General features: G+C 41.8%; 1 protein-coding gene across 3 annotated transcripts in view; it reads right to left on the reverse strand.

Moving 5' to 3' along the window:
- Window positions 1–22,102, reverse strand: part of suco (SUN domain containing ossification factor) — a 38,159-nt gene that overhangs the window by 6,099 nt on the left and 9,958 nt on the right. For 2 of the 3 annotated variants that reach the window (XM_060866685.1, XM_060866684.1), the window contains exons 2-17: window positions 14,316–14,424; window positions 12,490–12,603; window positions 11,806–12,197; window positions 10,577–10,715; window positions 9,789–9,894; window positions 7,688–7,815; window positions 7,362–7,429; window positions 6,198–6,305; window positions 5,317–5,422; window positions 4,421–4,441; window positions 4,087–4,142; window positions 3,158–3,249; window positions 2,992–3,057; window positions 2,616–2,699; window positions 1,688–1,775; window positions 303–1,442 (exon numbers count right to left, since the gene is read on the reverse strand). In XM_060866685.1, coding sequence (XP_060722668.1) covers window positions 303–1,442; window positions 1,688–1,775; window positions 2,616–2,699; window positions 2,992–3,057; window positions 3,158–3,249; window positions 4,087–4,142; window positions 4,421–4,441; window positions 5,317–5,422; window positions 6,198–6,305; window positions 7,362–7,429; window positions 7,688–7,815; window positions 9,789–9,894; window positions 10,577–10,715; window positions 11,806–12,197; window positions 12,490–12,603; window positions 14,316–14,424 — 2,817 coding nt within the window. The remainder of the gene's footprint in view (window positions 1–302; window positions 1,443–1,687; window positions 1,776–2,615; window positions 2,700–2,991; window positions 3,058–3,157; window positions 3,250–4,086; window positions 4,143–4,420; window positions 4,442–5,316; window positions 5,423–6,197; window positions 6,306–7,361; window positions 7,430–7,687; window positions 7,816–9,788; window positions 9,895–10,576; window positions 10,716–11,805; window positions 12,198–12,489; window positions 12,604–14,315; window positions 14,425–22,102) is intronic. The other variant, XM_060866686.1, reaches the window with a different exon arrangement.

Consider the following 22,102-nt stretch of genomic DNA (forward strand, 5'->3'; position numbering starts at 1 on the left):
TCAGTGTGTAATATCAGTTTGTAATCTGGCTCATAATGATTTAGAAGAACATTCACATGTACAAATGCTGTCCTTTTTTTTCGTCGGAATGAGCTCTTAGGTGCAGGTTGCAGAGTAAAGGGGTAAGAGGGAGCATCTATAAAATAACTGGTCGGACGGCCATGTAAACAAAAACGTGTCCCAAACCCTGCAAATGTATGTGGAGGATTCATTAGTCTAAACTGTAAGAGTATCCTGCTTAACATTCAGCACCCACACCCCCACCCACTTTGTGTGTGTGTGTGTGCGAACGTGTGCGTTACCTCTGACTGAGCTCCTCCAAGTATCTGCTGCTGAGTGACATGTTCATCTCCAGGGCTTTGATCCTATTGTTCAGCCTCATGAACACCGACTCCTTCTGGTTGGAGCCATGTACGTGGTTGCCGTTGCTGTAGCTCGGTTCACTTGAGTTCTGCAGTTCGGCATAGAAGTCTGTGGCTGTACGCTGTAGTGTGCTCTGCACCTCCTCCGTAGGCTCTTCCTGCTCACCTTGCTTCTCAGTATCCTGCTGGACATCCTCGATGCCTATTACAGAAGACTCTGCACCGGGCAATGGCAGTTCTGTGGGAGGTGGGATTTCAGTAGGCCGTACATGTGTGGGAATGGAATGGACAGGCTGCTCTGTGGTGGGCAGTGGGACCTCGGTTGTCTCAGAAATGAGAGTTGAAGCAGTTGTGGTGAAGCTTAAGGGAGTGGTGGAGGTAAAGGTGGAGACACCGTGAGACACGGTGCTAAAAAGGTGAGTCTGCGTTTCAGGTATTTGATCCATGTAATGTGGTATCGGCTCTTGGGGCTCATCTGTGGGTAGAGAGTCAGGAATGCCCTCAGTGGGCGTGGCATTAAAGACAGAAGTCTCAGAGAAGCTGTGATGGGAAAGGGAAGAGGTGTGGCTTGGCTCTAATAAAATTGTGGGATCAACAATTGGATCCAGAGTAACACGGGGCGAGTCGGTAAGCGCAGTCTCTTTACTTTGTGTCGGCTCAACTTCCAAAGGCTTCTCAATGGGCAACGCGGGGGTTTGAGTTGGACTGGGATCTGGGAGTTGTGGTGTTGATCGTGTGTTTGCGTTGGAATGTGCATGGCGTTCTTGACGTAGCCGCTGCAGAGCCAGTGAGGCGGAACAGCAGAGGTGGAGGTGTTCATGGAGACTGGCTAGGCAGGACAAAGTAGAAAGCTGAGAGCAGTACAAGGTGCTTTCCCTGAGGCGTGCCTCCTCACGCCGCCTCTCCTCATCACGCTCCTCCTCCAGCAGGGTCACTGTGGGTGGTGTCGGCTCTTCCTCTTCCTCTTCAATGAGGATGACTATGCGACTCTCCTCAGGTGAAGGTGTAGCGTGAGACTCGGGAATGGGAACGTCTGGGTCCGGCTTCCAAAGAGTGGAATCCAGATCTGTAGTGTGCAGGCTAGTGTAGAGTTTTCGTAGAGAAAACAACAATCATCATGTTTACAAACGAATGCACACTAATACTAATGCAGATTACTTCCAGATTGTGAAAGTAACAAGATGATTCAAGAGGCTATGAAAATATTACACTATGCTGTCTAATCTTTTTACATCTCCACACAAAGCACATGATCAATTCAAACATCTGACATGCCTTGTAGCTATCAAGCATGATGTGTGTGTGTAGGCAAATGTAAAACATACATTTCTTGTTGCTGTGTGAGTGTTGGGGTTGGTACGAGCACAGTTTCGGTGACTTCTGTCATGTTCTCGGCCCCTGATGACATATTACCTACATAGAATAACAGAGAAATAAACAAAGAGAAAGCAGAACAGCAATAATGTTATAGTAAAGAGGGCGAAAGGGAAAAGCAGCTGCCCGAGGCAGCAAGTTGAGATAGAGAAGAGAGAGAGAGAGTGCATACGTCAGAGACTTTCCCCCCAACTGAGTATAAACCCCCACATCCTCCCACAACTCTCCCTCACACACAAAGGAACTCCTTGTACATCAAGTAATGCAGCCTCCTGTGGCCAAAACCCACACACACACATGTACAGAATTTACCTTTAACAGGAAACACACAAACACATCTGGCTCCCAAACATAAAACAGTAAATAAAACTACTTCCAATTTGGTCATTAAAATGGCAGATATATAGCAGACAAACTGAGTAATGAGAGCTTTATATTACTAGATGACATCCTAAAATCTTACTGTGCCAAAAAAAATAATCATATCTTAGTCTTTTGACTTCATCTTTAAAACAAACAAAAAAGGTTACAACCCACACAGCGAACAAATACCCCTGTTTGCTCAGGGTCAGCTAATGGTAATGAGCAAAATGTACAAATCATGCTTGACCAGCTTTACCAAACTGTGCCAAGGAGAATTTATGAAGTAATCACTATGGGCAAAGTTTGTTTGTTCTGTACTTCCCTGGCTTAAAGAGACGCCTCCTTGGAAAAGGGAAGAAGCTTTGCTTTTAAAACCACCAACTCTAAACTGGAAATTTTGACACACACAGAGTGGATTAAACCGACTACTAATCATTATGCACATATTAACTGTTGTAGGAAAAGTCAGAACTCGTATAAAGTGAGGTGTTATAAATAAATAAACAAATAAATAACCTTGGATCTGAGCTCCATCTTCAAGCTCTGGTTTCCTGCCCAGCACATTCGCAGCAATGTTGTTGACCATCGTAAGGATTGCATCTGAAAAGAAAAACAAAAAATAACTACATCGATGTACTAAATGTAATATTAAGACGCTATACAAATCACTATAGGATTGACTTCCTGACAAACGATGTAAAATACACCATGATACATTGATTCCAGATCGCGTTCCCAGTTCCCATTAATTCAGAAATCTTGGTATTTAAATAAAGTGAAGAGGTAATAAAACCATTTTATTTCATTCCTTTAACAACATGTTTTTTTCTTTTTTTTTTTACAAAAAGCCCCAGAAGTACCCTGTAATGACAGGAAGTGCTCGCATACATACTTGTTGCAGACCCCAGGAGGTTCTTTGATGCCTTGTCGTCAGAGGGAAGGTAGCCTGGGGGGTAATCTATGAAATGAAGGTCTGGAGTTGAGAACACTAAGTGCATTAAGGCTAATGATCACACACAGGATCTAATGTCTACATGTACACCGAAAAATCATCATACCATAATCCTCATCCAAGTACTCAACCCTCTCGGAGGGATACTGTGAGTCGGCAATCTCATCATACTCCTCTACCATACTGGTACCAAACACCCTAACAGCCAGAAAAAAAGACATGATGAATTAGTTGTAATGGAAGATTTTAGAAAATAAAATCTAAGAGTAAAGGGCCGAGTGAACGAGAAGGAAGAAACATGAAGAATTTTTTTTTTCGAAAGATGAAAATGGTGTTGCGTACAATATCTCAAATAAACAAGTGAGCAATCACAACATAAAGCTTCAGACTGATAAACAGCTCATATCACCACCAGCAGGAGCTCAGACCTCAAATATTAGCACAAATTCCAAAGTACTACCTAATCTAAAAGATATAGTTATCCTTATGTAAAGATTCCTAACTTCTGCTAATATCTCATTTCACTTTTGGGAAAACACTTATTCAGATTATTTTAAAGTGAAGTAAGGGGTTTTACAGATGTGAAAGGATTAATGTAAAACTGGGAATGTGTTTTTTTTTTTTACCCACAAGAACTCCCTCTTAAAATTTTTCATAGTTACCTAATTTAATTTCATCTTAATTGACCTAAATATGAGCCATAGTAGAGGTTTTGCTCATGGCTTTGCTAACTGTAACTTCTCAGTCAGCATGTTTCTCTCACAGCATGTGCCTTATAGAAATCGGCATGTGTGTGTGTCTCTTGTTCGGCCATACGCCGAGCCCCTTTACAGGCCTCTAGCACACGTTACTTACTCTGCCAAGGCAAATGTCAGACTTTTTTAGACTAGTACTAAAAGAAAGCCCTGAACTGGGAAAACAAAGCCTGCTTGTTTTATATGTGTACCTCCCAGAAAACAACAGTTTATACAACGATGCAACATGAAGACTACCGCTGTGATCGATAGATCAGACAGCCAGCGTGATCGATCTTACCTGATTAGACTTAGGGGGCAAAAATGTTCAGATCCAAAATGAGAGAGCAGCTCAACCTACACAGAGCAAAGAAGAAAAAACAAACAAACAAACGTCTTAGAAGGCACGAAGCTACACAACGTGTACACATTTTCACTTCCCATTCCTAGCTGAAACCAACCAGAGTATGTGCAAAGCATGTGTATTTCGAATTTGTTTAAAAGAAGAAAATAAATAAATAAATAAAAGTGTGTGGGCAAAAGTGCACCACTGCCATGCTTTACTCTACTCCGGCACTAACACCAAAGCTGATAGTATTGTGCATTCAAAACATCTAAGACAGGAGAATGCTAACCTTTATGTACTTGGTGAACATCTGATGCAAGGAAGGAAAGAGCAGAGAGCAAAAAAAAAAAAAACACAAGAAAAGAATCAGTAAAAGATACTGGATTCATGCCACAAGCAAGTTCTGTTTTTATTCATTTCAGGAAAGGTTTGACATAAGAATATTGGCTCCTCTCAGAGCAGAGCTGTATAACTGCAAGAAAAAGAGGAACATGCAGAAAGCGAGAGGAACACAGGTAGCACTGATACATTCACATGTAAGCTGACAGACATTAGATTAAAGAGCAAATCAGAACATGAAGGCACAAGAATAAAAGTAAGCATGTCTGCAGAATAAAACATTATCCGCCCAACGTTAACTGGTTCTAAAGAAGACAGAGAGAGAGAGAGAGAGAGAGAGAGAGAGAGAGAGAGAGAGCGAGAAACAGATAATGATTGAATATGAATCACGATGAAAGATGAAATGCACAGCACCAAGCAAGTCATGTTTGCTCTGAGCAAAATGGAAGGAAATGTAAAAGGAAGAAAGAATGAAGCTCGGTATATGGGACGTTACGTAGTGCTTAATGACACAAAGAAATCTCGGTACTGAACAAAAAGGTTTGTTGTGTCATTTTTAACATCTCAGCGCCTGATAAAACAGAGTGTCTGACTGTATTCCAACTAAAAAGAAGCAGGATTATCATCTGCAGCGTCTTTGGAGTCATTTGGGACACAGCACTGCCTTGTTGTTTGTCCACAGGATGCCACAGTTCGCAGCACCCTGTGTTCTATTATGCAACGTCTATCGGTGTATCAGATAACATTTCTAAAATAATACCGAGCTACTGATACATGATGCCTCGATCAGCAGTGAGAGTACAAGGGAAAGTCCCAGTGAACCCAGTGCAAAACTCTCCGTTTTACCTTAACATATTTGGCGTACAGCTGTTCATCCAAGGGAAAGCTCTGTACTGTGCGCTCGTCACGTGCATGAAAGGTGCCAAGCTTGATCCACTTATTGGTCGGGTATCTGTTCGGGAACAGAGAGACATTTTTATGAAGGGTGATTTATTTAATCGCAGTGAGCTCATAAGACTCGACTTCACACTTCAGTTTGAGGTGAAAGAACTCTTTACAGTGTAATACTTTGGTGTTGCTTTTGAAAAAATATCCATATTAATATTTTCATTTTATTGATCTGAAAAGAGAAACAATGTGTTTATTTATAATTTAGAGAGACTTCAGAGTCCCGTAAGATGAGCTGGAGATAGCGTAGTGTGTTTGGATGATGCATAATTTGAGGAATTTTTTGGGAGGCTTTTTAAAACAGACCTGGCAAACCTGATTACAAAATAAAGAGACAAAGAACAGCAATGGTGGCAGTGAAAAGGGCTGACTACAGTGGACCCAAATGTCAACCAGATAGTCTGCAAATTGAATTTAGTATCCATTAGATATTCGGACTAATCACTGACAGGAACTAACGGTGCAGTCTTCGGTCAGGATTTCGGTTTGGAAACAGCACAGTGTACAAACTTTAAGCACCTCTTTCCGGCTTTTTTCCACATCAAAATGTCTTTCAGTTGAAGTGCATGAACAGATTAAGAGCGACGCTGTGGTATTTAGACTGACTCAAACCCTGGCGTCTACATCCACGGTGGAGGCATGAAAGCATTCACACTTCAGCACGGAGCAAAGGAATCAGTCTAAGAATATGAGGTAGTGAGCTCTTGTCACCAGATATTAGACGAGGAGTGAAAAAGACAATTCAGAAGACACAACCAGTAGAGATAAGTGTGGGTTACCTGTCACTGATTGACACCAGGAAATCTTTTGGCGTGGAGGAGAAGAGTTCGAAATTCGCAATGTCCAACTGTTTCACTTGGATCGGCTCACAGAGCTCAATAACAAACCTGAAAGCAGGAACACACCAAATGTCAAGAGCTAAAGAGCTGAACTGCCTGAGTGTTACCTGAACTATCGAGTAGTCTATGCTAAGTATTTAATATTTGCATGTTATCAGGGATCTCGCACTCTACCTCTGGAAGTCGCTAGGAGTTTATACAGAATGATGCGGAAAAAACAAAAATATCCAGTGACTGACAGCTCTGAGGTCAGACATGCCATGAGAGAGGTTAGAGAAGAAACGGGCAGACTGGAAGGCTGATGTAACCACTGAAATAACCACTCTCTTAGGCCATCTGACTCGAGGTCTGATATATTTTACACTCTGTGATGCTTTACTGTTCACCACGGCTGAAATATACAGGGCTACTGAAGTTACTAGAACCTTCCTGTCAGCCCCATCTAATCTGGCCATTCTCCTCTGATATGGTCTTTTAATTAGAACTTCCAGTCTGTGGAATTTGTATATTTTTCCACTGTTCTGTGTACTCGAATACTCTAAATATCTCTTCGGTTACGAGTTTCTTTCCGTTTGTGTGATTGAAGAATAAAGTATATGATGTGTGTTATGATAACTATGAATTCTGCACAAAATGCTACTGAAAGCACAAGAAACATTTAAATCAATCAGTCAGTCAATCAATGTATCACCTTATGGCTAAATATTTACACTTATTTGAAATTTTGAGATTAAGTTAGTGTTTTTGGGCATAAAATTAAAGTGACATTGATGTGCTTTTGGCAGATGTCAACCCTATAGACTATAGGCAATACAAAGTCAGTGAAGACACATTTGTGATGCATGAAAAGGCAAAGCGTGAACGACTATCCAGCCTGTGATACATCACAGGAAACAGATTTCACGAATATAGGCAGCATTTTTCATGTTTGAGCAGAGACATTTTTTTTTAATTTGATATTTCAGATTGGCTTTAAAGACCAGGAGAGCAAACAAAGCTCGAATCACAAATCTCTTTAGATCATCAAAGCGAGATAAAACCCAATATCGTGCCTCCACTCGAAATCTGCACAAGTCCGCCTCCTCTCTCAGTGGTTTGACTCACCAGATCTTATTACTGCAGGGGTTGAGCATGTACAGGTCCATATTCTCCATTAGAATAGCAGAGGTGCTCTGGAGAAACAAACAAACAAAAAAAAAAAAAAAAAAAAAACACACTCACACCAGAGCACAGTGCATTATCCGTAGCTATACACAATTACACATTGTTTAACCTTTATTTTTACAGGCAAGTCATTAAGAATAGGTTCTTATTTACAATGGCGGCCTGACACATAATTACATTGAAATAATTCCATTAGAGCCATGAATATGTCATTATACACTCAACCCACTTTCCGGCCCTGGGTGTTGGCCCTGGGTGTGTGTTACCTTGGCTTCGTTGTTGGCTGCGAGGATTTTGGCCCCGCACTCCACAGAAGCGTAATTATTCTTGAAGTTCTTCTGGATCTTTTTCACTGGATGGGGGCTGCCATTGGAGGAGGTGTGCAAAGACTGACCTGGTGCAAGAATAATTGGATTTAAACCTATATACTGAGAAGTCACCCAATCACATGTAAATTTTTTTGGATTTTAATATGAACTCGGTTTACGCGCCCTTCAACGTGCAATAAAGTGTCGCTCATTTCAGTAACATGTGTAAAGGTTTTTACCCCATGATACCTGGATAGGACACAAGGCTCAGAAAAGTGACAGCTTGAACATAATCTGTGGTGTCTGCAGGTGTCCCAGTCACAACGGATTTTGCATTAACCCGAACCTGCCTTCTGCAGGACAACTTATCTTAATGAAGCATGTACGGTAGATTGCGTATATAGTCATTATCGCTACCTGATGATAACCTACTTTTGCAGTGTGTGCATGCAGTGTCATCGCTTTACAGTAGCTCAAATAACAGTCCTGCATGTGTTCTGTTTGTCTCAGAATGTTCTAGGTCAGCAATTTGTGCTTAAGGAAGAACAAGCCGTTGAAACATAAACTACAATCTTCTGTTATTTTATATTCAATGCAGGAACACTGATTCTTTAAAATGACTGATAATTTAGCTCTTAAGTCTTAGACTAGATAAGCAGTAAAGACATTTCTAACAGTAAATGTATATCTGCTTGAGTGAATTGGACGAGTCTATTAAAGGTGGCTCTGAAACCGACTGTGTGACCATGTGCATGAGGTCATGCTCATTTACTGCACTCTGCATGCTCCACTTCCTAAAACAGCTCCTAAAGCCACAAAATAAACAAAAGGAAGGAGAATACAAATAAGCTGTTTTAACAAAGTGTTTAAGTGAATTAAGTAGACCAGAACAGTGCTGTGGCCTAGATACTGCTTCACTGCATGCTACAGATGGGTGATAAAAGTGTCTGAGCAAAATTTTAGGCCACCAAAAGCTGCCTTCCCAAAAGCTGCTTTCAATGCACCTTTAGCACTTCCCAAAGTTCCCAAAAGACTTCATTTGTGTTGAGATGACTATGAAGGTCACATTACTCCCATGAGGACAGCAATGTGTCATACTAAATGATAAAAGTAATCACTCAGAATAAAGTTTCATTGATTTACAATGACGTTTCCCTTTAAGTGGACAAACACAATGTAACAATGTCTCCACAGTATAACAAACGGGTAAAAATCAATACAAGAGGTTATGTACGATTCATCAGGTTCATTCCCTTGGTATACACCTAGATTTAAGAAGATGGTGAAAGAAGACCTCATCGATTCTGCCTCATGTGTGCCTCTTACTTACATTTACAGCATTTGGCAGACACCCTTATTCAGAGCGACTTGCATTTTTCCTCATGCAACTGAGGGTTAAGGGCCTTACACAAGGGCCCAGCAGTGGCAGCTTAGTGGTCCTGGGACTCTAAAACTCACAACCTTCCATTCAGTAGCTCAACACCCTAACCTCTGAGCTACCACATTCCTGTTCAACACCTTTGCACCACTGAACTTGGACACGTGTATCCATCTTTATTATGCTGTGACAATGCACTGTAACCCTACTATAATATCCCTCTTTATGTAGTTGTTGATGGAGTGTTCCGACTCACATCCTGCAGTGACATTCTCAGTCACCAGAACAGCTGCTCTTCTGTTTTTATTTTTAGCATATCACACTAAGGAAGCTCTGTTTAGTGATGTTTATTAAATGATACTTAAAACCGAGCACGTTGAGCCGTATTTGTGTTGTGAAAGCCCTAACGTGCAGTCTCAGTAATAAAGAATCTTTTACATACATGTGAAATGTATGTAAAAGCACACATATGTGTGCTTTTGAACATCCCTCAGTAAACTCTACTCTTCTGGAAAGGCTTTCCACAAGATCAGCATTAGGGAAGGGAAATTGTGTGGGTGCTTACAGCTCTGTGCTAACAGTTTGGGGGAAGATCTACACATGAGTGTGCTGGCTTTATTGTTTATGCGGGAGTATACATGCATGTGTCCGTGCATGTGTTTGGGTTAAATATTCTCTTACTCTTCTTCTCCTCCACCTCCATCACTTTCTTCTTCCACTCATCAAAGGTAGGGATGTCCTCTTTACCAGGGACAGGGGGATCAGTCCCTCCTTCGGGTTCAGCCACCTTCACACAGGACAAGACAACACTGAAGCAGCAGTTTAACTTACACAATGCTATAATGAAAAGCAGGAGAAGCTTATGTACTGATGAGGCAGTGAAATTTCAGGAGGTTTACAGCTCCTGTTTCTGCATGGCTAAGCCATGTAGATTAATTTGTACTGAGGCTCCATGCCCAGGCAAGAGAGAGTGAAAGTCTTACATAACCACGTTATGAAGGGGTACTAAGAGTTTCCAGTCTGAAGAATGTAACCCATCAAAACTCAGTATAAATAGAACACACTCACAATGGCACTGGGCAGAGAAAAGCTCTGATGCATTTATGAATGAACATAAATGCATCACTTTAAACACATTTTTTGGAGAGTTAGCCAAGTTCTACTCAAATCCTGGAAGCCTCTGTAAACAAGAGCAGGCCATCAGCAACCAAACACATTAAGTTCATAGGAACCTGTTTACCATGCAGTGTTTGTCCTCCAGGGGAAATTTAGGAAGTTTGTCAGTGAAATTTCACACTGCTGCAGACAAATCGCTTTAATAAATCTTCAGGGTAATACAAGTAGTCTTCAGGTCACTATTTAAACCTTCACTACTGATTTAGAAAAGCACATAGGGGACTAAAATACTCTTCTTGTTCATTAATGGAATCCTCTGTCATTTATATGATGATTTTGTCATGTGCATTTACCACTTCCTGGTCCTCTGGGGATTGTGAGGCATTGACTGTGTGCTCCGTCTCTGTGAGGTCTGGCTCAGCCGTATCCAGAGAGGCAGTCACTTCAGCATTGGTCCCTGGATCCTGATTCTCCACTGATTCCAACAATACACTGGAAGTGAAGAGAGACAGACAAATAAAGTTAGTAAAAATGGCTATTAAAATAACACTGAAGTGTCAAAACAAGGTTTCAAAAAATGTCAACAGAGCAAAGTATCTGCATCACCAAAAACATTTGAGAGAAAAGAAAAAGATAAAAATAAGAATGATGGACGATGGGCTTCTGGTGCTTTAGTTATCTCATTATCCAGCTGTAACCAAAACACCCTGGTGGTTATGAGCAGTTATAAGCTGCATAGCTCTGTGGCCCTCTCCAGCCAGCTCCTTGCCTCTGGCTCCACTCTCAGCTGATGAGTACTGAGCACCTGCCAGCTACCCAGCTTATAATTGCTCATAACCACCAGGGTATCAGCTCACACTGACTGCCACTAGGGTTCTTTAGTGGTGAACCATCACTGGCAACCTCTAGTGCACCGAGGGGGAAAAATCATATGCCATTTATACAAAGGATGGAGAGGTGGAAAGAGGTAGAGGAGTCAAAAAAGGGGATATATCCAGGGTCCAGGATGGGTTCAGCTCACACTGGACACCGACGTCCCTGAAACCTGCAGGAATTTTTGCCTTGATCCATTCACTTTCCCTGACACAGACCCACTAATTGATACAAAGCCAGCTGAAGAATGCAAATCCTTGCCTCTGCCTACTACAATACACTATTGCAAAATTGCAATACTGCAATTTAGAGCAAGCATTTACAATCCTGAGGTGCAGAGTGGTCCATAAGAATCAAAGTCCATTCACAGACTTGAAAGCAGATAAAAAGCTCCAGCCATTATAAAAGCCAGGTACAACAGCAATACCAATGCTCAATATTGATGATTTCGGTAAAGTGATGAAGAAATAGATAAAAATCAAAATAAAGAAATACAAAAAAGTACAGCTGAGCATCTGTAGTATTGTTTTTTTTTTTAACCAAATCTGTGATTTAATAAACACAACTGGAAAATGACCTTTATTTGTAAGATAACATTAATATACACATTACTGCAGGAAATGGCAATCAAATTTTACTTAAAATTACATGTTGTTAAGTATTTCCTGTCCCCATCTGTTCTTCTGTTACAGCAGCTGGCAGTACTCACCTGGAGGAGCTTTCCAGGGAGGAGTGTGAGGTAGGTGACACTGGTTCTGGTGCATTCCCAGAGTCAGCGCTGACGTCCGCATTAGTGTTTGGGTCTACGTGGAGATCTGTGGATGGTTCAGCAGGAGGAGGAGGAGGAGGAGAATCATCATCATCAGCAGCAGCAGCGTGGTCTGGAGAAGGTGAGGCTTTAGGGAGCTCAGCCTCCACCTGATGAGATGGAAGTGATGATGGTGGAGGTATCGATGACTGAGATGGTGACTGAGACGATGACGATGGCGGCGGTTGCGTTTCAACTGGGTCTTGCTGGTCAGAGTTGGGGTGTGCCTCTGACTGCTGTGTATCTGGCACAATGTGAACCGTTTCCACCACCTGCTCTATTATATTCACAACCTTGAAGGAACAAAAACATATAAGCTGTGTCTTTCAAAATCTCAGTGTTGTGGCTAACGCTAAACATCTAAATCTCCAAATTATACCAGTAGATCTAACTTCTTACTACATGGCATTTCAAATAACCAGGAGGTTACAAACATTCATGGATACAGCATTCCTGAAGAAAAAAAACTGAATCATAACAAAGGAGCATCCGGTCACCAAGTATTATAAGAACACATGAGTTATCTATATAAGCTGTGTTGATGAATAAAACTGTTGGACATTAGGATGATTTTGTTTCGGGCACCTTTTCAGGTTTGTGTTCTTCTTCTGCATCTTTTATGAGCTGCTCCTCTAGTGCAGTCCTCTCGGTCTCCAAACCCACACTGTATGATAACTGTGATTCCCATTCCTCCACAACCTGGTGGGATGATAAATATCATGTCAATAGCAATATACATATATATAAAACTATATATACACTTACATATATTTATGTAAGTACTCTTTACAACTGTGACGAGCAGAAAAGCATCTCAGGTGTACAGAATGCACAGCACATTACACCTTCTTATCCTCATTACAGTGTTAATACATATGCAAACATCTCTCCCAAGTGCATAGACGTCACAAAAGCCAGAACAGAAGAGACTTCTGAAAACACCTTAAGTACCTTCCGGTTACTTAAGCACATCCTTTAAATCTAAGCAGAATAAATCGCTTTGTTTGGCCATGTTTGTTCAAGGAGGCAAAAGAAATAAAAAGCAGAAAGGCAAACAGTGGCCACGTAGACTTCGTTTAGCCTACAAACATGCCATATGACCTCAGGCTACAAACTGATGCTCCTACTAGTTGGCAGCTGTCTAGTGATTAGTGGGTGCAAACTGGGATGTGGAGGAAACGGGATTAAGAAATGTTTGGTTGTTTTTTGTATGTTTAAAAGCTTAGAGGTCAGCCCTTACATAAACCAAAACAAGCCAGATGAGACATAAGATTCATCACAAACCAGACACTCAGATAAAAACACTCATGGCAATCCCACTGAACACAGCAAACAGAGTCAGACACATGGCAAAATGATTACGTGCCACACTCGACTGATGAAGCTCCACCAAACCCAGGGACAAGGAAACAACCTCCACCAGAAGGCAAGAAGATTCAAATTAAAAACAGATGGAGGGAAAACAAAAAGGAAATTAAAATTGCTCTCAAGCCAGTCAGTGAAGCAAGTTTTACTCTCAACTGGAAATGGAAAAAATGTCAGTACTCATGCTAAAAAATGGACACGTTTGCTTCCTGTAAAGGGCTTTACTGACCAACCTGGTTATTGTAAAGGGCTTTACTGACCAACCTGGTTATTGTAAAGGGCTTTACTGACCAACCTGGTTATTGTAAAGGGCTTTACTGACCAACCTGGTTATTGTAAAGGGCTTTACTGACCAACCTGGTTATTGTAAAGGGCTTTACTAACCAACCTGGTTATTGTAAAGGGCTTTACTGACCAACCTGGTTATTGTAAAGGGCTTTCAATGAATATCTAGATTTACTTAAAAGCTCATACAGCAGCTCAAAGACAGACACTGTATTCTGTATTCACAAACTATATTATAAATACTGATAAATACTAATCTTGCATCCTTGTAAGAAGTAATAAATTTTCCTTAATGGGTATTTCTCCCTAAAACCTATTCACATCATAGCTGAGAGCAATTGTACAGCAACTCAGAATGAATTAATGAATTTAAAAGTGCCATTGCTACAATAAATGTTAGAGGTGGCATTTCCTGTTTGATGTTAAACATTACTTAAGTATATTTGCAGTTCGTCTTCACTGCATAAGTGCAATTATCATGTATCCATGTAGCATAGAGATGATGGCCTCTTTACAAGTAAGGTGACTGCATCTCAACTCGAAAATCATAAAATAATACAACTGGTGAGCTGTAATAATAATAATAATAATAACAACAACAGGACTGTTCATCTTTGCACGTTAGATTTGGTAACTTATCTGGGTTACATAAAAAGCAGTCATGCAGCAGTGGCTCAGTGTTTACTGAACCTTGAATTTTCCAGTCTCTAGCAGAGAGCTGTAGTGTTTGCTTTTGTGTGCAGTTTGGTTGAAGCCGTTACCTTGTCATCAGCCCCGTTCTCCTGTGTCGTGTGCGGGTTACTATCCCGTGCAGCGAGTTCTGGGAGTGAAGACGGCTGTTCTGAACATTGGACATGACGACTGGGAGACCTGTAACACACGGTCATAAACGTTAGACTCAGTAAGCAGGTAAACACCTTCAAAAATACAAAAACCACACAGGAAGGCATTGTTGTTTTTGCCAGAAGAAATTCAATTGTCTGCTAAAAGCTACAGATCTTTAACAGCCCATAAGTTCTGAGATGTCCACACCCGATACCTTCACCATGGTACCGTGCCATTATATTCGCAGGTTAACAGGTTTAGCTTAAGTCAACAGCCATTTCACGAGCTCGGCTCCTTTGTGAAGAAAGATTTTAATGCAGCAATGTAGAAAGTTATGAAAGATGTGAAAGTTATTGTTAACAGAGGCTCCTGAGTGATGATGGCACAATAGTCAATGTTTCTATGTGTATAAATAAACACAAAAATAAACAATTGGAAAAAAAAATTGGGAAAATCCTGACTTTTGGTTGAAAGCTTGTGTTTCCTGTCATTCATTTTATAAGGTCTACACTACAAATCATGGGATGGAGCTTTGCGAAGGGGAATGAGCAGGAAAAGAGCGGTGGGCTCAAGGAGATTAAAAATAAATAAATAAATATACAAATAAACCCTTCAAATGTCTAACCCACCTAATTACCTGTTTGAGTACTGATCTTGTGAATACGGAATAGTCTTAACCGTACACACCTTTAAAGCGGTCTAATATTTTTCGGATGAAATCTCACAAACGCAAAAACTTTAGAAGCCTCTCCCTTAAATGCTCATTACTCCACACTGTATTAAAAAGATGTAGTATTCAGTATATGAAGTGCACTCTCCTACCCTGATTTGTAAACCTCTATTAAATGTTAACTTGCGTAAATATCAAATGAGAGAAAGCGTGTTCAGCGCTGTAGAGAAGAGGTCACACATGCCTCACACGCCCTTTCACGGCCCTTTTTTACATTTGCTTGTGAACCCAGAGTTACGTCACACATATTCATGCAAACCACTCGGCTTATTTCCGCCATAAGTAAAACGGGGCATGGGCTGGTGTCACATGCACACCGCATGTAGCTGCTCCGCCTTATTTCTCTGTGGCATGTCTATACGTGATCTGAGGATTGACCTGCCACTCCTCCACCACGCGCTCGTGCTCTCACTTCTTTAGTAAAATAGCATATGAGTGTGGAGAACAGCTGGGACTTCTGACTGCAATTGATACACACACAGTCACAAATCTAGCTTGCACACATGCAGGCAAGGTTAGTATGCTGTCAGCACCGCAGCCTATATGAGAAGCCTCCTGTATAGATGCTCTGCTCACTTTATATACTGTATTTATACTCTATATATTTATGTCCGGTAATACAAACGTTTATCGTCAAGTCAAGCAGCAGGGAGAAGGACGGCATGATCGTGCTCAGCGCTTGTGGTATGCTAAGCATTAAACGCTAAAAAAGATCTCCATTTTTAGATGTCATGTGTTGTCCCTGGACAAAAGACAGCCAAGGATGCTTGGCTGCAAGCTGCGATGACTTAACAGCTCAGGGAAATGTAAGATCATCCGTGCACAACCTTCATAACACAAGCTTAAGAGTTAACATAAAAACAATAATTAAACCACCTACTAAAACCACACGTTCTCCCAAGAAATACCTGAGTCCATTCACAAGATCACCACTCACGTGTTCAGGTTGATCCGTTTATTCTAATTTAATCTGCCCAAATTACTTATGTTGGAAAAAAAATCCTGCATTTTTATTTTGTACATTTCATTCTGAAATTTCTAAAACTTTTTTATGCATGACTGAAGAGGGTATGTCACAAAACTAGAGAAAAAAAAAAAAAAAAAACAAGAAACGTGTAATAAAAAACACACTGCGCTTCTTAAACACTTAAATGACAAGAAACATGAGAAAACTGGCATGAACACAGGTAATGCTGTTCCAAGATGGACAGGTAGGAAAACAAGTTTGCAATGTCTGAATGGCTGTTTTTAGAGCAACATGTCACGATATCATGTGTCTTTTCTTATAAAGCCAAATGAGGTAATGCTTTGGGAAATGTATTTAAGGTTACAGAACTCCAAGGCATCTAACAGGAAGCTGATGGGGATTTGACTCTCTAATGCCAGAGGTGACAGCCAGCTGAAAATCTCATGAGAGCTCATTATAAAGGAAAAACAAACAAACAAACAAACAAACAAACAAACAAACAAAAAAAAATACAGCACTTGGGTCAAAGGCACAACGGTCAATTCTCAGAAATTACTATAAGTCAAAATTTAATGTATTTATAGCATTATATTGTGACTTAGTGAGTGTGCAAAACCAGGCTAAAAGTCTAGTGAACAAAAAAAAAAAAAACATGCTGATGTTCAAGTTTTGTACTGAATCTTTTGCATTTCAGTTTAAATATAAAGTATTTAAGACAATAATTTCTCAGTTCTTTCAATAGCAGCTGGTAACCAAACCTATAGATTGTTCTGTACATTGTGTACTGGACAATTTACTTAAAATACCCCCATCTAAATTTTTTCTCGTGTCAGTAACGAGACCAACAGCCTTGTGTGATGTGGCCTACAGGAGCAATGGTAGTACAGTAAGGTCTACAGTACTGTTCAAATTATTGCACTACAGTTGGAGACACCCGTGTACTGTGCTTGGTGTGATTCACACTCTTGTGGCTAAAACGACTCGGTAGATTGTGGTGTGTTATTCTGTCTGTGACACATGCAGGAACTCATCTTAGAGGGATGAAGAACACACAAAAAAAAACAACTGGTTAAACTGCAGGAAGTGATGAGATGTGTGATGACAATTATGTATTTAATTGATATGATTTATGGCACAATCAGTGGTCATCAGATCAATGTTGCTATATTTCATAAATCACATCAATGGTTTAAATGAATAGCAATTCTATTTGTAATTAAAATGTTCATTGACAATAGGGGAAAATTACTCCTGATAATATCTATATTCCTTGTGAAGTAAACTCAAGACGACTTCAGCTTCATAACTTCAGTAGCTCTCACCTGCACTGCATGTCAGTGCTTACAGTGTGACTATCTGACAAACACACACACACCCATATCCACGCACCCCCCCATATCCACCCCCCATATCCACACGCACACACCACCATATCCACACGCACACACCCCCATATCCACACGCACACACCCCCATATCCACACCCACCCACACACCCATATCCACACCCACCCACACACCCATATCCACACACACACACCCACCCACCCATATCCACCCACCCACCCATATCCACACACACCCACACCCACCCACCCATATCCACACACACACCCACACCCACCCACCCATATCCACACACACACCCATATCCACACACACACCCACCCACCCATATCCACACACACACCCACCCACCCATATCCACACACACACCCACCCACCCATATCCACACACACACAAACACACACACACCCACCCATATCCACACACACCCACCCATATCCACACACACACACCCACCCATATCCACACACACACACACCCACCCATATCCACACACACACACACCCACCCACCCATATCCACACACACACACACTGACACACCCATATGCACACATACACACCCACCCATATCCACACACACACACCCATATCCACACACACACACACACACCCACCCATATCCACACACACACCCACCCATATCCACACACACACCCACCCATATCCACACCCACCCATATCCACACACACACCCACCCATATCCACACACACACACACACACACACACACACACCCATATCCACACACACACACCCACCCACCCATATCCACACACACACACACACACCCACATCCTCATCCACACACACACACCCACATCCTCATCCACACACACCAGAATCCACACACACACCCACATCCACACCCCCACACACACCCACCCATATCCACACACACACACACACACACACATATCCACACACACACACACCCACCCATATCCACACACACACCCACCCATATCCACACACACACACACACACACACATATCCACACACACACCCATACCCATATCCACACACACACCCATACCCATATCCACACACACACCCACACCCATATCCACACACACCCCCATATCCACACACACCCCCCATATCCACACACACACACCCCCCCATATCCACACACACACACCCCCCCATATCCACACACCCCCCCATATCCACACACCCCCCCATATCCACACACCCCCCCATATCCACACACCCCCCCATATCCACACACCCCCCCATATCCACACACCCCCCCATATCCACACACCCCCCCATATCCACACACACCCCCATATCCACACACACCCCCATATCCACACACACCCCCATATCCACACACACCCCCATATCCACACACACACCCCCATATCCACACACACACCCCCATATCCACACACACACACACACACACACACCCATATCCACACATACACACACACACACACACACACACACACACACACCCATATCCACACATACACACACACGCACCCATATCCACACATACACACACACGCACCCATATCCACACACGCACCCATATCCACACACACACACACATCCACACACACCCCCATATCCACACACACACCCATATCCACACACACCCCCATATCCACACACACCCCCATATCCACACACACCCCCATATCCACACACACCCCCATATCCACACACACCCCCATATCCACACGCGCACACGCACCCATATCCACACGCGCACACGCACCCATATCCACACGCGCACACGCACCCATATCCACACACACCCACCCACACCACCATATCCACACACACACACACACACATACCCATATCCACACCCACCCATGCGCGCACATGCACGCGCACACATGCACGCACACGCACGCATGCACACGCACGCACGCGCACGCACGCACACGCACGCACGCACACAAACACACGCACACACACGAACTTTCGGTTAGTTCTGTTTCTCACACCGGCTTTGAGTTTCGGGCCTTCAGGGTCTCACAAAATTGCTGATGTGGCCCGGAGCAGGATTTGAGTTTGACACTCCTCTTTTATGACACTACAATGAAGTTACAAGTGATTTTAAAAACAGTTCTTTGTACAGAAGCACTTACTGAACCGGACAGCCAGGATCAGCAGGCATGTGGAGCAGCTCTCTACCAGTAAATGTCACTGTGCAAAGCATTTCCTCTGCCAAAGTAAATACTAGCAAACGCAATGCACAAAGATATTTCATTTTAAAACAAAGCTCAATTTATTCTATAACAAAATGCTCAACAAATACACTCACTCCTTAATTCACTTCAATTGTATTTGGATAGCGCTTTTAACCGGAGTGCGTTATGAATAATGTCATTAAGTACTTTCTGAAAACAGCACACTTTCATTTCAAGTCAGGTTCTGGCATTTTAAAGTCTGATCAGTCTTTACTAGACACAAACATGTTGGCTGATTTAAAATTCATTTAATGTGTAACAAATAAAAACACCAACTCTGAGCAACACATAACAGCTACATCATTACACCAGGCTTCATTAACAGATTTATTTGTCATTAACACAGAAGGAATGCTGGGTCTGCTCTCTCGTATTTAAACAAAAAGGCATGCTGTCTACATGATAAACTAATCGAGATGAAGTTAAGGTTACATGATCTCAGCTGGAATGATCGCAATCTTAACATGCTGTTGTTATCGGACACGCTCGACCACAAGACGGTAAATGCTGCCTCTTCATTGTCACTTATATAAGCTAATATACTTGTCCAGAAACACTTCTAGTGACATAGAATTTCAGGATTCCTGCAAGAAATGTTTTCACTTTGATTATCAGCATCATCCAAATCAGTCCCTGAGATATTAGTCCCTCAGTGTCACTGCGGTTTAGAAAGTAGCTGATACTACAAAGGTACTGCATATAACGCATTCAATACCCTTTGGATGACTATCTATAAAAAAAAAAAAAGGTATATGTTCGTATTTATAATATTAAAATATTCAACACTGTTACTCTTGAGAAGAACCCAGTCTGGGGCTAAAGCTACAACTCTTCCTCCTGTACAGACAAGTCTACGTTTACATGTTAGGAAACGCTCATATCTGATTACAGAACATCAGATTCAGCTCACAAATGAGGGGAGGGGTGGTAGCTGGTTTCGTGGACCAGACCAGCAGAAAATGTCAAGACAGGATTCTGAATAAATCCTCTGTGCTCCAAGTCAAGCACAAGAGCCCTCCTATAACTGGGTTAGCAGACAAGCTTTAATGAAACCAGGCTAAACACACGGCATGGGTTACTTCTCTGAAACGACAGCAGTCAGTCGGTTTACCACCTCGTCAAATTCCACAATCCTCTACAAACTGGACTTTGACAGAGAACTGTGAATTTTACACCCATCAAACACCCTTTTTGTTCACAATTTTGTTCATTCGATTCAATCGGATTTCCAGAACACGCAAAAAAAAAAATTTCAAAATTCTGACAAAGGTTTTTTATTTATTATTCATTCATTCATTATTTCTATAAACAATGCAAAAAAATGCATATTTGTCATTCAAGGACTTACATATACATTTCAGAGTTTCCCGCAGCACTTTGCAGTTCGGGCGGCCCGCATAAGCTGGGAAACCCTACTGCCTTAACTAGGTCGTCCAAAAAAAAAAATTCCACTGCACAAAAGGCCGTCAAGTGCATCTCGGAGAATAGCGCAGACGCGCTTTACACCGCGAGCAGGCACGCGAGCCACACGGCTGAACTGAGAGAAAGACGTGGTCATTGACCAATCTTCTCATCCATCAGGACAAGTCCCAGCTAGACATAATAACTGCAATGGCATCTGGGTATGATGAGCTACATCTGCTTTACCCAAACCTTATTTATTATTATCCATTACTTAAATTTTATATTTAGTGTTAAATAAATAATTGCTAAATGTAGTACAGAGTCAGTGGTCTATCTCACAAAGAAACACCGTTCTGCCCCAACACTCCAAATTCTTTTAATTACTGATGTGATTTAAGCCGCATCCACCGTTCAGAAAGTAGTCAGCCCCTGAAGGCCAGTCAGTGTGTCGAGTCCAAACCAAAACTCAGGCAGCGGTACAGAGGACAGAGGACGATCGCGATCAATTAGCCTGTACTCAATTTGATGTGGCAGAGATTGTGTTTGGTGCCAGAGTTTATCCCCTGGCTGTCTGTCTGTCTGAATGGGTTCAGGAAAGCTGAGGCACATACAACAAAATCCCTCCGATATTTCCTGTTAGCTTTTGTTTTGTTCAGAGTGTCAACTCTCAACCCGAACCAGACAGACGAGCGCAAACTGAACAGAACGCAACATAAACCCAAAAGTGATGATGCTATATAGTGGAGTGTGATATAAAAGTCTAACATTTTATATAAAAAAGTAAAATGGTGTACAGTGTAGACTCTGTACATGAACATTAACTAAACTGCTTCACTCTATTGAAATGGTTCTTCATTTATTGTTACATTGTCAGATAACCTGGCACCATGAACATGCATGGTATATGCTACCATGTTAGAAGAAGTGTAATTGCTTCCTGAACAAAAATGAAAACAACTACTACAATAAACAAACAGACATTTCTATTAAACTTCCACCTGCAGGCCAGTTTTGCTTTTAATCTAAATTAAGTTTTGGGCTTGCGGAAGGAGCCTTGTGCTTGT

Source organism: Tachysurus vachellii, chromosome 3 (genome assembly GCF_030014155.1).
Source record: "Tachysurus vachellii isolate PV-2020 chromosome 3, HZAU_Pvac_v1, whole genome shotgun sequence".
NCBI classification, from domain to species: domain Eukaryota; kingdom Metazoa; phylum Chordata; class Actinopteri; order Siluriformes; family Bagridae; genus Tachysurus; species Tachysurus vachellii.